Here is a 14,365-nt window from a genome sequence, read left to right as displayed (position 1 = left end):
TTTCTTTACCGTCAGCCCTCGATAGTTGAGGCGCGTGTAGTAACACAGGCCTTGGCCAAAACAACCGGTCGTTACAGTGGTTTTTCATATCGGGTATTTTCTTACTATGGGTTTTAATTAGTAATTAGTATGGCTGGTACCTTAGAATTGCGCCGCCTCCTAGCTTATTATCCAATTCTAAGGTTACGGGAAACGGAACGGCGCTTTTATTTATTTCTTTTATATGACCTAATTCCCAACTAGCCTATATATATATATATATATGGCCTTACGCTCCTTAGATTACAGGAATCAAATTTCAAACTTTAAAATAACCGCAGCTTCATGACCAATTCTTAAGTTAAAATATATCAACAATTACTCTCAAGGCATTATAAAGCGGTAGTGCTGAAACTAATAAGAATCTTACTTCTACATTGCATAAAACTTACCTAATTGCACAGAATAATCTCTCATAATCAAGCAGCTCTTAGCGACAGATATATATACTTTTTAATTTAGACAATCGTGGGAGACCAACTTTATAGTGTGGTTAGCTATTAGAAGTGCTGAAGGGAGAAAATCTAATATTTCTGTGATGCTATACATCAATTCTATATAAAATCTTCGAAAAAGAAAAACGGCATATCAACATCAACAGTCTCATGCTCTCATGCTATCATGGTATATGTAGATGATTTTACAGTGATATTATTTTCATTACAATCCCCCAACGCCAAAACCCATGCTCTCTCTCTCTCTCAACTCCAGACGCCCCGCGTAATGAAAAGCCTACGCATACCCAAATGTCTCAGCATGTACATAAATGCCCTGGGCTCCAGTCCCCTTATGCACAGCCCTATCGTCACTAATAGCCGCCGCCGCATTTCTCGTGCACTGCACCAACCCAGGCGGTCCGCAAACTACAACTGCCACCTCTCCGAGGGCTAGCTCGGCAGTCTTACGGATGATGTTGCGAACGTGCGGACGGCCTGCTAGTAGGGCGATTCGTGGGTCCACGATGGTTTTGGGTTTCTCGGAGGTTGTCGTGCTGGAGGATGCTTCTTGCTTTCTTCTGCTGGCGCAGTTGCATGGGCTGGTGATGGCGTCCTCGTCGGTGATGACGCGGGTGCAGCAGCACCCTTTGCTAGATGAGGCGGATGATTGTGATGTAACTTCTTCGGTACTCGTAGAGAAATCCTTCTTCTGCTCATCCGAAGGGCTCTCGCTGCCCGACCTCTGGGCTATTTGGCCTCGAGATGAGTCGCGCCTGTCGCCCGTGATGGACGACTTTCCACTTGTTAACAGATCGTCGCATGTGACATAGATGCTGATTTCGACAGCGACATCCACGCCCTCGTTTCTCAATGTCTCCACATCATGGACAACCTTATCCAGTTGTTGGCCGAACCAACCGACGGATGATTTCCTCTTCACCACCCAGATAAATCGGATATGGCGAGTCACGGCTCCTGCCGGTGGAGAAAGCCCCAAGCGCTGAGAGGTTTCTGGGGTTGTTCCTATCCATTGCTGCACAACGTCTCGCATCAGAGGGACTGTAAAGGCTGCTCCTGTAGATCCGGCCACGAAAACCAGACTATCAAACTGCCTCAGAGGTCGAATCGTTGAATAAGGTCCGTCGATTAAAACTGATCTCCCCTTCGGATTCGTCGAGGATGGGAGGCTCGGATAGACCTTCTCGGCATATTTGAAGAACCTCCGAGTCGCGCCCCTCTTTGCACGCACGATGAATTCTAGTTTCTCGTCCTCTGGTATGCTTGCAATGGTGAAAGGGTGAGATGAGAGTGGCGCAACAACGTGACAGGTCAAGAACATATGCTGACCGGCCTTCCATGTAACCGGTGGATTGGCAATGGTGATCCGGGTATGTGATTCATCGAGGGGCTCGAAGGTGGCCTTGCAGCCCAAGAAGCCAGTGGATTTCTTGTGGAATATCGAGAAGTTCGCATATATCATACAGACAGCGCGAACAAATCGATCAAATGCCCAAATGCCAAGGGGAAGCCAGACCCAGACCCTGTTCTCGTCAGGAATATGGAACCAGAGGGCAACCACGAAACCGATCCAGGAGATGACATGCTGGATAACAAAGATTTCGTATGATAGTCCTCGAATTGGCGCCAATGATGATATAACCAGCCAGGCCAAGACCGACCCTGCTGCTATTCCCCTCTGCGTGAGAGGGTCCTCTTTGATCTTCACCAGGATGTAGTCATATTTATCCCATACGGTGAGCCAGTACCCCATGTGGATAAGAACCGTGAAAAGGAGACACCTCGCTGTCCACCGATGAAACCAGCTTAGGCGTTCGTATCCCATGCCACTTAGGAAACCGATGATATTGCGTTTTCCGGAAAGCAGAACGATGAGCGGTAATTGTGCCACGGCGATAAATCCAGATCTGTAGCCAATGTCTTCAAACTCGAGGAGATCCTTCGTATTGAGCCGGTAAAAGACACACACCGTTATCAACACGACGTAGAACACCATCACTAGAGTGGGGCCCACAGGAGGAAGATAAATGTGAATATTCCGGAAGGATATTGGTGTAGAATAGTAGCTGAACTCCCGGATCACGGCTGAGGTTGTGGCATGTGCCTGGAAGAAGAACGAGCGTGGCTTCGCTGGAGTAGGTGAGCCCTTGTTCCTCGAGGATATAATTCGGTGGTGGCATAGGATCCTGTTGAGAATATTCGCTATCGTCGCGACGCCAATCGCAGTCCCGACAAAGGCCCAGAATATCTGCTGCATATAAAACAGATCGGGCACTCCAGGTGCCATTATCATACTCCCCCCCATACCGCTATGGTCGTGCCTTGGGGCTATCGACGCCATTGTGAAGGATAGGCTGCTTTGAGCGAGGGAATCACCAAGTCGGCACTCCGGATTTCATGAACGCGAGGCGCCGGTGATGCGCCTCTCAGCAGAACATCAGGGTTAGGAGCTTAGAACCGAGATATCTTGTTCGAGCAGAGGACAGACAAGATAAATATGAGGATATTCGTAGATGGAAAGGGTAGAGAGAGTATTGTATCAGTCAGAGCTGATTTGAGAATGACGGAAGGAGAGAAAAGAAGGCGTAGATTGAGTACTGTAGCTAGGTAGATACGATAGATGAGCAGAGATGTCACCGACAGGCGTAGGGATCTACAATACCACATAGCCAAGCCAAGCACGGCCATGTAATAGCCCGGAAGGAGCTAACGAGAAAGAGGCGCAAACCAGCGCATCTCCCGAGAGTCAAATACGTATCCCTGGGTCATGTCAAGTTGGAACTTGGAACTTTGGTTGGCGGCGTAGCAGGCATCCTGGGTGCCCTTGAGAACTATCGATGTTGGCGGTGCTTCGGAGCTGCTTTAACGGGGTTTTGACACGGGTACTCTAGTAGATAAGCAAGCAGACATATATTAAATTATATTAACAGCACCAGCACCCTGTCACCGGACCTGCAGAGGCGAAAAGGCAAAAGAGCTGTGCATTGTAGAATACTCGTCCCTGGTATGATCTACAGAATCGGCAGTATCCAAAAGATAACAAGGAGTTTACCCAGTACTCTTATCTTGAATTTCGTCTCGCTACTGTATTTATTATCAGATAGGATCAAGGTCCCAACACGTGACTTCTACCTCGGCAAAGGCAAAGGCAGCGGCCGCTTCGTCCTTTATCTTTACAAGCGGGCAAAGGGTCTGAGCGGATTTGAGAAGGTTTCCGCCGCATCGTTGACGCCAAACTTTAGCATTATTATGGCAATACGTGCTAAGGTAGTAAGGTAAGGGTAGCCAGACCCCCACCATGATCTTGGCTGCCCCCTTGCCTCACCTCAGCACCCGCCCTGCGCCCTACGGCCCTTGTTCGGCGGGGTTTTATTATTATTTGCCTACGAGGGAGGGTCTCAATCAAGTGAATCCATGCCTTCTCGACGTCGGTTGTTGCGGGTCCTGGTGGTTTGGTCTTCTTTCTCGCTCATACTCTCTCAACCTCAAACCTCATTTTTGCGGACGAAGCGCGCTATTATTACTTGAGCTGGAGTCACTGCTCATGAATGTGAAAGATTCTCGACACCGTGCATTCCATTCCACCCCAGATCAACCTCAATCTCAGATACATTCCAACTCGCGTTACTAGTCTCAGAAAAACCACAGTTCATATCTGAGAGAGTAGAGCCGAGCTCTTGATTACTTACCTACTTACAATAATACTATGTCCCACGACCACGGCACCTCAACAACCGCCGATATGGGCTCCTCGTCTCTCATGGCGGCATCAGAGATGTCCATGACTCTCTTCTCCAGCACCTCGACACCCCTCTTCGCCGAGGCGTGGGCTCCCAAAACCATAGGTCAATACGCAGGAACCTGCATTTTCCTCATCATCTTATCTGTGGTTTTCCGCGGCCTGCTGGCTGTTAAAGCGTGGAAGGAAACAGCATGGTTGGATGCCGAGTTCAATCGCCGATACGTCGCCGTCGCGGGAAGAGCGCCCAAATCCGAGAGCATATCGTCGGATGCCGATAGCAAGCGCATGATTTTGACGGAGAATGGAGTCGAGGAGGATGTGGTGGTGGTGAAGAAGAAGGGCGCCGTTACCCGTCCGTGGAGGATCTCGACCGATCCTGTTCGCGCTGTTATGGACACTGTGATTGCTGGTGTCGGATACCTTCTGTACGCCCCCCATTCATTCGTTCTACGCTCTCAGTTGTTTTTGCGCTTTTACTAATATATTATTGCCTTGTAGCATGTTGGCAGTTATGACTATGAATGTTGGGTATTTCCTATCCATTCTGGGCGGGACATTCCTTGGGAGTCTCGCCATTGGGAGATATGCTGTTCAGGCTGAGCATTAGAACACATACTTGGGTTGGGTAATGGATGGCTGGCGTTTAGGGAATCTACATTGGGGGGCATTTGCTGGACGGGAGGAATTGGCGTCATAATGGGAATGGTAATAAGGGGATTGTCCCTTTAGAGATTCGATTGAGCGATTGAACCACCCCAAAATATAGACACTTGACATGCTTCAATTTCTTCATGTCAGCACCGTCTTACGTTACGTCAAGTTACGCATGGAAATGAACTGTCGAATTACAAGTCGGGGATGTCAGCACCCGAATGCGAATCCAATGTGAGATGTTATCGTAGTGTCGTGTAATGGTGTAATCGAGGTACAAAAGCAATGCAACGACCTCTACACATAACAAACAGCAGCTGACGTATTTGGTACCGAGAAATGTGAGCCGTACATGTCATATGGACCATATGGGATCAGATGTCCCATGTGCTACGCCGTGCATGCTACGGTTCAAGCATCTCTCGCGATAATCTACAATGCCCTCGTCGGCCGCTCTTATCAAGTGATCGCCCAGGGGTCCCCCTCAGCTAACTTATAGTAGACAAGCGCAACAAAAAAAACGTGCTCAAATGCTCTCCCGCGGCGTCGCTTAAGCTTCCCCCACCAGCCACCGCTGCAACGACGAGCTTCACTTACCTCTTGGGTACTTTTTGCCCTAACATGACAAACACTACTCACTCACCACTATTGCCACTATTGACAGAACGATCACCAGATGCCGGATCGCGGATGTGGCAATAATCCAGTATTCAGATGATACCTAAAAGTGGTAATCGTTGGCAGATATTGTTTGTTCATCAAGGCGGGTTTCCTCGGGTTCCTCTCGGGTTTGCGCAGCTGGTCTCCCTCCCGCCGCTATCGAAAGATATCTCGACTCTGGGTTCCCAGAGATCTGTCAGACAAAGACATCTCGGGAAGGGCGGCGGCCGAGTTATGGCGGATATCTCGGGAAGCTAGGCTGGGACAAAAAGAAGACGCTTAGAAGTTGGAAGCCCTCGTGTGGCATAGCGTAGCATATGGCATGGTTCTGTCTGCTTTGCTCTAGTAAAGTCTGAACTTTAAAGGCGCAGACCAAAGGCAGCTTTGAAACGAGAGCGAACCTGCTCAAAAGTGCCCGTCGGAGACACTTTGGCAGCGTAGGTAGTATCTCAGCACTACGCTCTCAAGCTGGGCATGGTCCCTCTTCTTATGTTTCTGAGACCGTGAGACTGCGAGTGCGTCAAAGTACTTGGCAGAGTCATGAGGCTTTTCTTTCTGCATACTGTTAGGTAGTCTATGACCGCATAGCGCGTCCTACGTACTACGATTTAATATTCTGCTCATAATGTGCTCTCTATCACCAACCGCCAACCCCTGGCTTCCAGCCTGCAGGGATCGGACCCCGCGCTCCTGGCTGTACGGACGTATTGTGTAAAGTGGACACTCGACTTTACAGCGTCCTACGTACAATGCCTAACAGTACCTACGAAGTATTAGTGTAGCTAGCCTCCTACGTCTCTCTCCTAAGCTGGCTGAACTTAGGCTACCCATGGCCTAGTAGCTCCAAAAGCCTACCTACCTAGGATTGGTTTGCGGCGCGTCCAAACTCAAGAAATATAATCAATAATAATCCCCAGTACCTGAGCAACCCGCCCCTCTTCCCCTCCCCTGCAGCTAGCTCCCCTACCCCCATGAGCTTCCAAAGACCTTTATAAAGCTTCACCCGCCCTTTTCGTGACTTGAATCTCATTTCACCTTACTTTTGAAAGCCACCACTAATCGCTGCGCATCCACCTTCATTGCCAGCTCCCTTAAACATCCCTCGACTCCATCTTCCACCCAATTGATCCTCCACCACTTCAACCTCACCCCACCACAAATTATCTACCTCAGCAAGATGAAGGCTTCACTTGCCACCCTGGCGGCACTCGCCTCCGCCGCCTCTGCACATTTCACCCTCGTGTACCCAGCAGCTCGAGGATTCAACGAGGACACACTCACCAATTTCCCCTGCGGAGGACAAGATAAAGTGTCCACCACCCGCACACAATGGCCACTGAAAGACGGATCAATTGCTCTCAACATGGGGTAAGTCGCATTTTCATTCTCCGCAAAACTCGCTTTCCCCCAAGCAAACGGAAGAAGAAGAACAAGAAACTAACATTCCAATCCTAACAGCCATATTTCCACCAACGTTGAAGTCCTAATTGGCTTCGGCAACGACGTCGGCTCAGCCTTCAACACCGTCCTCCGTCCCACCTTCGGCCAGACAGGCCTGGGAGACTTCTGCATCACGAGCGTCTCCCTCCCCGCCGGATTAAACATCACCGAAGGCACCAACGCCACCATCCAAGTCATCACGAACGGTGACCCCAAAGGCGGCCTCTACAACTGCGCCGACATCACCTTCGCGAGCACCGTGAAGGCCCCAACCTGCGCCAACGGAACCGGCATCACCACAGGCGCGGCCACTACTTCCGGACACGCCAATGGAACAGCCTTGTCTGGTTCGGGCTCAGATTCTGGATCCAGCACGACCGCGTCTACGGAGCCATCTGCGTCGCCAACTGGAGATAAGAAGAGTGCTGCTGTTAAGGCGCTGAATGCTGGGTTGGGAGGTCTGGTTGTGGCTGGTGCCGTTGTGATGGCTATTGCTTTGTGATAATAGTGGGATGGATTGGATGGGAAACTCGGAAAATGGCTTAATAATACCCCCGCAGGAAAACAAAACGCTTAAATTAAAAAAAAGAATTAAATGAAATTATGACTCCCCCACCAGATATCATGAGTCAATGGGCCCCGTGTGTTAAACTACTTCAATTTCCGAGGTTGTGGATAGATAATAAACAGCGGATTGGTTTAGAGATAGAAATTCTCACGTTGCTGCATTATAGGGCGCTTTGCTAGGGATAAAAAAACTAGTAGATAAAAACGGTATGTTCACATGCTTTCCATTTCATACAGGCTCCCCCAAAAAAAACCCAGTCTTATTCATTTCTTCTTTTTGTTTAGGATATCACATGCAAAAAACCGATTTTTCCAATTTATAGTTTCGACGCTGGCGACGAGCTTCCAACGCTTGTGATCTCGTTATATAAAAGGCTAGTTGGTGTGTTAGTATCCGAGTAGCAATTATTGGGGGGAAGGATATGGTAGGGGTAGGTAGATGAGACTTACGAGGTCAGGAAATCTGCGTAATCCTCGCCGGTGACCTGGCTGGAGAAGTACTGTGCAGCTTGATGGAACTTATTTCCCTTGGGGCCCTTCGCGGCAAGGGCGTCGGCTTGCTCTCTTAGCAATTTCAATGCGTAGGCCTTGTCGACACGCTTGCCCTCGGCGGTGGAAACACCGTGTCTAACCCACTGCCAGAGCTGGCTTCGGCTAACTTCAGCGGTAGCGGCATCCTCCATGAGGTAGTTGATCGGGACGCAGCCGATGCCGCGGAGCCAGCCCTCCATGTATCCGAGACCGATGTTCAAGTTCTTGCGGATGCCGTCTTCGGTGACCTTCCCTGGGACGTTCATGTTCAGGAGATCGTTTTGGCCGATCTTGACATCTTCCCGGCGCACGAACATCTGGTTGGGTGTGGGCATGTGCTTGTTGAATACTTCCGAGGCGATTGCGGCAAGGGCTGGGTGAGCGACCCAGGTTCCGTCATGGCCGGCCTTCACTTCCCGGAGCTTGTCGGCGTAGACGCCCTCCATGGCCTTGTCGTTGGCAGCCTTGTCGTCCTTGATCGGGATTTGAGCGGCCATGCCGCCCATGGCGTGGACTTGCCGTTTGTGGCAGGTCTGGATCAGGAGCTTGACATAGGCGTCCATGAACGGCACGGTCATGGTGACAGCAGACCGGTCAGGGAGAACGAAGTTGGAGTTCTGGCGGAACTTCTTGATCACGCTGAAGATGTAATCCCAACGTCCGCAATTCAGGCCGGAGCTGTGGTCGCGAAGCTCATAAATAATTTCATCCATCTCGAAGGCGGCGAGGATGGTCTCGATCAAGACCGTCCCTCTGATGGTTCCGCGGGGAATTCCTTGGTAATCTTGGGCGAGGTTGAATACATCGTTCCATAGACGAGCCTCAAGATGTGACTCCAGCTTTGGGAGATAGAAGTATGGTCCATGTCCGCGCTTTGTGAGCTCCTTGGCGTTATGGAAGAAGTAGAGACCGAAATCGAACAGACTGCCAGAGATTGGCTCCCCGTCGACTGTCATGTGCTTCTCATCCAAGTGCCAGCCACGAGGCCGAACGATCAGGGTTGGGAGAGGGCGGTCTGTCCGGAGCTTGTAGTCCTTTTGCCCAATCTTGAAATCAACTTGTCTACGGACGGCATCGTAGAGATTGACCTGGCCATTGATCATATTATCCCATGTTGGGGCGCTTGAATCTGGAGCTAGTTGTTAGCAAATTGCTAGCAGGATGGCTTATATACGTTTGTTTACCTTCGAGATCGGCCATATATGTCCAGACATCTGAGTTCAAGGCATTTACTATCATCTTTCGGTCCGTTGGACCGGTGATCTCTACCCGTCGGTCGATCAATCCTGGCGCCGGACGGGCTCCCTTCCATGTATCATCCTCTCTGATATTCTTGGTCTCGGGGAGGAAATCGGGGAGGACGCCTCTATCGAGTTCGGCCTGTCTGATGACACGGCGTTGGAGAAGCTCCTTCCGCTTGCCATTGAAAGAACGGTGGAGGAGGGCGAGGAAAGTAAGAGCATCCTTAGTTAGGATCTTCCTGTTAGCCTCGGTGATTGTACCGGACACGCTCACACCCTGCAGGATGGAATCGGTCGTCGCCATCTTGTGTGTTGTTATGGTTGGCAGTTCGGCTTGGAATGTATTTAAAGTCCAATGCTGGAGGTACAGAGTCAATATTCTCAATAAGCGGATGGGAAGATACAAAAAGCGTATGTATGTAGGACGTGAACTTGAGAGCGTGCGGGGCAAGGGAGTCGAGGTGGTTTTATGTGTCTCGGCCCATAAGCAGCAGTAGTATAGTACCTCAACCCTGTGGCTTGGGAGACGGCGACGGGGAGAGGAGAACGTAGGGGGAGACGATTAGCGGGGAGCTATTCGGCAATGGGTCGAGTCATTGTTTATTGTTGGTGTAGGGGGTTTCGGGTGGAGGGGAGAATGTTCGAAAGCAGACAGCTTGTGGCTGGCCACTACTACTTGGAGCAGGAGAACGACATTCTTATCAGCACTACTTCATGGAATGGGAAATGCAAACAGTAGACACTCTGTATATCAACTTGCTCGTTACCTCTATCTCAACCCAGACTTGTCTTCTGCGACTTTTGGATTCCCGTATCTGCCCTTCAGCACATGGAAGCGTGAGGAATCCTGCATCAGCGTTTGCATGTGAGCTCTGGGGCAAAATCCCCCATTTTCCGATGACGTTCGCTGGCTCGCCTCTCTCCTACGAGAGACCTCGGCAGCCGTAGCAGCGGTGAACTTCTGCCACGGTTCGTCGGCCGCCCAGCCTGATGCCGGTTCTACCCGGGATTCTCCGGGTTCGGACAGCGACAAGGACCAAGTACCACGCACGTGTTGTGGGGAGGAGTGTAGCCACGTGATTAAGCTCCACCTATAATAGGCTTAGCTCGATCTATTCTCATAGCATTGGTGGGCAAGGAAAATGATAGCCAGGTGAGAATGCGCCCGTGCGTATCTCCTACTGTACCTACCGTAGGTAAGATGCCTTTGTACTTCGTACTATAAAGACACGATAGGCAAAAGCATATTAGGTTCGCATCTTAAACCGTCTCGAGTACTGTACTGCCCAGGGACACTACACCCTTACAGAATACAGTAGCAGAGGGGAGTCAGGCATATAGGTACCTACCTGGGTACATGTAAGTAGGCGTCTCGAGCTCTCTCGCTAACTCGCGACAACCCACCCGCAACAGGCGAAATAAAAAAAATATATATATATATAATCCCCTATAAAGATAAGAAAAGCAGGCAAAAATATTGAGGCCGAAAAAGAAATTCCTATTCTACATCCCGGAAGCAAAAGAGTTCAGCCCGGTGTCGAATGCCTACATCTCTTGTCGATTTTGGTTGTTGTGTTGTTTTTGTCGTCTTGTCGCTTTTGTCCCGATCGATCCTCTCCAGAAGACAATTTGACCTGAACCACTTAGCCAAGTGGCAGCCTGTTGTCTCCCTTGAAATAAAAATCGCTTATTTTGATTTATATGTGGCAGCGAGAGTGGCAGAATGGAGACAGGCATGTGGCCAGCCTTATATGGTGGATTTGAGGGCGGTGGCTGGATACTCTGCGGATGGAGATACACATCCTCAGTAGAACACCAGCGTTTCGCATACTTTAATCTTTCCAACTAGGCATATATGTATATTTTAACTCTATGGGTATTAGTCTAGCCTATGCAGTAGCATAATTAGTTCATGTGTAAGCGTTATATCACACTTCTTTTCTGTTCAATTTCACACGGCGTACTATTTGATTACTCTGCAGCATATTACTACTCGGGCTTGAAAAACACTGCTTTAATCAAGGTCCAAGAGCCACAACCCGGTTAAAGCATTGAAATGCATCAGGCCATCGTGATTGCGGCAAATAGAGATGTCGATGATGCCTGGTGGAGCATGAAACGAAGCAGTTACGTTTCGGGCATAGCTCACAGCTGGCTGTCCCATTACCATCATGAACTAGCTGGGACTTCAATTTTGGTCCCTGTTATGTGCCGGAATATGTTGGAGTCTAACCTTTGGAATCTTTGGTGTATCGCTACGCTGTTGCAGAATAATAAATTTAGTTAAGCCAAGATTAACTTCTAATCTTGCTTTCATACTCGTTCATTTCTCGACATGCTATATACTTTATTCTTGATTGTAATTATCATCCCGCTGCCCTTTAGCTAAACATGATACCGTTGTATGGAACTGACTTTTGGGTTTGTGCCGTGTGGCGTTGTGTACTTGGCGGACAATTTGAGTTTCAACAACTTCATAATAAAATATCCGCTCACTCCTCCAAGATTAAATTGCCATATTACTTACTGTTATATATCTATCTATGCCTGTCGTATGAGATGCAATGCTACGTTTATGTTGAATGCTACGCTGTTGAGACAGCGATAGTATACGGAAAATTGTTGAGAGCGCTGGACAGGGGGCTCACAGATGCAGACGGTAATGAATCGCAACGAAAGACGAGAAAGAACAGAAACAAACGGATTGTAAGAATAACATATACATATAAAGTACTTTCCTCTTATAATCGTAGTGACGCTAACGGAACACGGTGGCCCAATTCCTATGCCCTCTATGCTCTATCGAACCCGCCTTATCCATTATCCCGGACATATCCCGGCAAGCCCGGGTATTTCCGCCTTGTGGCTGGAGCGACCATCCATCTTTTTTTCTGACCCCGAATAATTTGAATATTTGCGTCCTATTCTTATTTATTCATCTTGCCCCTTTTCCGCATCGCTCGAACTCAAATCTGCATCTTAGCCATTTCGCATTGCTTCTCGTACCAGCTCCCCTTCTCACCATATCAATTGACCCTTTTGGTGTTTTATAGATCCTCTCCCTCAACCCCCGTCACATCCCGATTCCCCGATCCAAACAATGCTCCGGCCGGCACCAAGGAGTGGGAGCTCCGCATGGAGCTCGCTGTCACAAGCGGTAGCTGGGAATACAAGGACATCAACATCAGCTGTTTCCCTCAAGGCCCGAAGACCTATTAGTTCAACACCCCGCAACTACAGCATTTGCTTGACGGCTAGACATTCACGAACACCGCTATCGACATCATCCTCAACTCCTTCATTCGCATCAACCTCCCTATATAGAACTACAACTACATCACTACCCCGCTTTGGCAGAAGCTTTCACGCCACTTCAAACGCAATGGCAGAGACAAGGACAGAAACCGATGCCTTCGGGGAGGTGCAGGTGCCGGCAGACAAGTACTGGGGAGCGCAGACCGAACGGTCATTAGAGAACTTCAAGATCAATCAACCACAGGATCGCATGCCCGCGCCCATTGTGAGAGCATTTGGCATCCTCAAGGGAGCGGCAGCAACAGTCAACATGCAGTTCGGGCTTGGTACGCCTCACCCAGACAAGTGAAATTAATTGTGCTTACGCTCACGATTTCGACAGACCCTACGGTTGGCAAGGCCATTCAAGAAGCGGCTGCCGAAGTTGCCTCCCTCAAGCTCGTCGATCACTTCCCCCTCGTGGTGTGGCAGACTGGCTCCGGCACACAATCGAACATGAACGCCAACGAAGTTATCTCGAATCGTGCAATTGAAATCCTGGGAGGAAAGATGGGAAGCAAGAAGCCGGTCCACCCCAATGACCATGTCAATATGAGCGCTTCGTCAAACGATACGTTCCCTACCGTCATGCACATTGCCGCAGTCCTCGAAATCGAAAATGAACTTATACCCGCCATCAAGTCCCTCCGATCCGCTCTCCAGGCTAAAGTTGACGACTTCGAATCAAAGAATATTATCAAAATTGGACGGACACATCTCCAAGATGCTACCCCGCTGACTCTCGCTCAAGAATTCTCTGGATATGTTGCCCAGCTGGACTTTGGCATCAAGCGTGTCGAATCTTCCCTCCCCGATCTCCGTTTATTGGCACAGGGAGGTACTGCTGTTGGAACTGGAATCAATACCTACAAGGGCTTCGCCGAGGCTATTGCCGCCGAAGTCAGCAAGATGACCGGCACTGAATTCAAGACCGCACCAAACAAGTTCGAAGCCCTTGCCGCACACGACGCCATTGTCCAAGCTTCCGGTTCCCTCAATACCCTTGCATCATCTCTCTTCAAAATTGCCCAAGATATCAGATATCTCGGCTCTGGACCACGCTGCGGTCTAGGGGAGTTGTCCCTGCCTGAAAATGAGCCAGGAAGCAGTATTATGCCTGGTAAAGTCAACCCAACACAATGTGAGGCTCTGACCATGGTTTGCGCACAAGTCATTGGCAACCACACTGCCACCACCATCGGGGGAATGAATGGACAATTCGAACTGAATGTTTTCAAACCCTTGGTTATCCGAAATTTACTACACAGCACCCGTATCCTTACCGACGGCATGGCGAGCTTTGAGAAGAACTTAGTGGTTGGCCTCGAAGCAAATGAGGAAAAGATCAAGAGCATCCTGAAGGAATCGTAAGCTTCATCTCTGCAACAGCTCTCTCAGATTGCTTTACTGACCTTGAAAATCCACAGACTTATGTTGGTGACTTGCCTTAACCCAAAGATTGGCTATGATATGGCCAGCAAGGTAGCCAAGAACGCACATAAGAAGGGCTTGACACTAAAGGAATCCGCTATGGAACTGAAAGCTTTGAGCGAGGAGGACTTTGATCGATTAGTCAGACCAGAACTGATGGTCGGCCCCGCGGAATACCAAGGAAAATAAATCCAAGGAATGGAAAGAGTTATGATGAGGAGATGAAGAAGTAAACTTCTCATCTGCGCAATGAATGCACCATGTATAAAATATTAAAAGAGGCACAAATTCATCAATCCATACTTCGTATATAT

The 14,365-nt window shown here is 49.3% G+C and overlaps 5 protein-coding genes across 5 annotated transcripts; 3 read left to right on the top strand and 2 right to left on the bottom strand.

Annotated features, from left to right (window-relative positions):
- Positions 1-771: 771 nt before the first annotated feature.
- On the bottom strand, positions 772-2,835 carry BP5553_04724 (Metalloreductase; the record flags this gene model as incomplete). Its single annotated transcript, XM_032013347.1, has 1 exon — positions 772-2,835. One exon carries the CDS (start codon positions 2,833-2,835, stop codon positions 772-774), a length of 2,064 nt encoding a protein of 687 aa, XP_031869947.1.
- Positions 2,836-4,200: 1,365 nt separating this feature from the next.
- BP5553_04723 (Uncharacterized protein) lies at positions 4,201-4,843 on the top strand (the record flags this gene model as incomplete). The annotated part of the gene is made up of 2 exons (XM_032013346.1): positions 4,201-4,661; positions 4,735-4,843. 2 exons carry the CDS (start codon positions 4,201-4,203, stop codon positions 4,841-4,843), a joined length of 570 nt encoding a protein of 189 aa, XP_031869946.1.
- A 1,881-nt stretch (positions 4,844-6,724) lies between these two features.
- Positions 6,725-7,489, top strand: BP5553_04722 (uncharacterized protein; the record flags this gene model as incomplete). The annotated part of the gene is made up of 2 exons (XM_032013345.1): positions 6,725-6,915; positions 7,006-7,489. 2 exons carry the CDS (start codon positions 6,725-6,727, stop codon positions 7,487-7,489), a joined length of 675 nt encoding a protein of 224 aa, XP_031869945.1.
- Positions 7,490-7,871: 382 nt separating this feature from the next.
- BP5553_04721 (Malate synthase) lies at positions 7,872-9,630 on the bottom strand (the record flags this gene model as incomplete). The annotated part of the gene is made up of 3 exons (XM_032013344.1): positions 7,872-7,929; positions 8,005-9,214; positions 9,270-9,630. The coding sequence occupies 3 exons, from the start codon at positions 9,628-9,630 to the stop codon at positions 7,872-7,874; spliced, it is 1,629 nt and encodes a 542-aa protein (XP_031869944.1).
- Positions 9,631-12,426: 2,796 nt separating this feature from the next.
- Positions 12,427-14,240, top strand: BP5553_04720 (Fumarate hydratase; the record flags this gene model as incomplete). The annotated part of the gene is made up of 3 exons (XM_032013343.1): positions 12,427-12,907; positions 12,964-13,987; positions 14,048-14,240. 3 exons carry the CDS (start codon positions 12,427-12,429, stop codon positions 14,238-14,240), a joined length of 1,698 nt encoding a protein of 565 aa, XP_031869943.1.
- Between the last annotated feature and the right edge of the window lie 125 nt (positions 14,241-14,365).

This window comes from Venustampulla echinocandica, assembly GCF_003357145.1.
Source record: "Venustampulla echinocandica strain BP 5553 chromosome Unknown scaffold_2, whole genome shotgun sequence".
In the NCBI taxonomy this organism is placed as follows: Eukaryota; Fungi; Ascomycota; class Leotiomycetes; order Helotiales; family Pleuroascaceae; genus Venustampulla; species Venustampulla echinocandica.
Note: the sequence above shows the minus strand (reverse complement) of the source record. Positions and strands in the feature narration are given on the sequence as shown.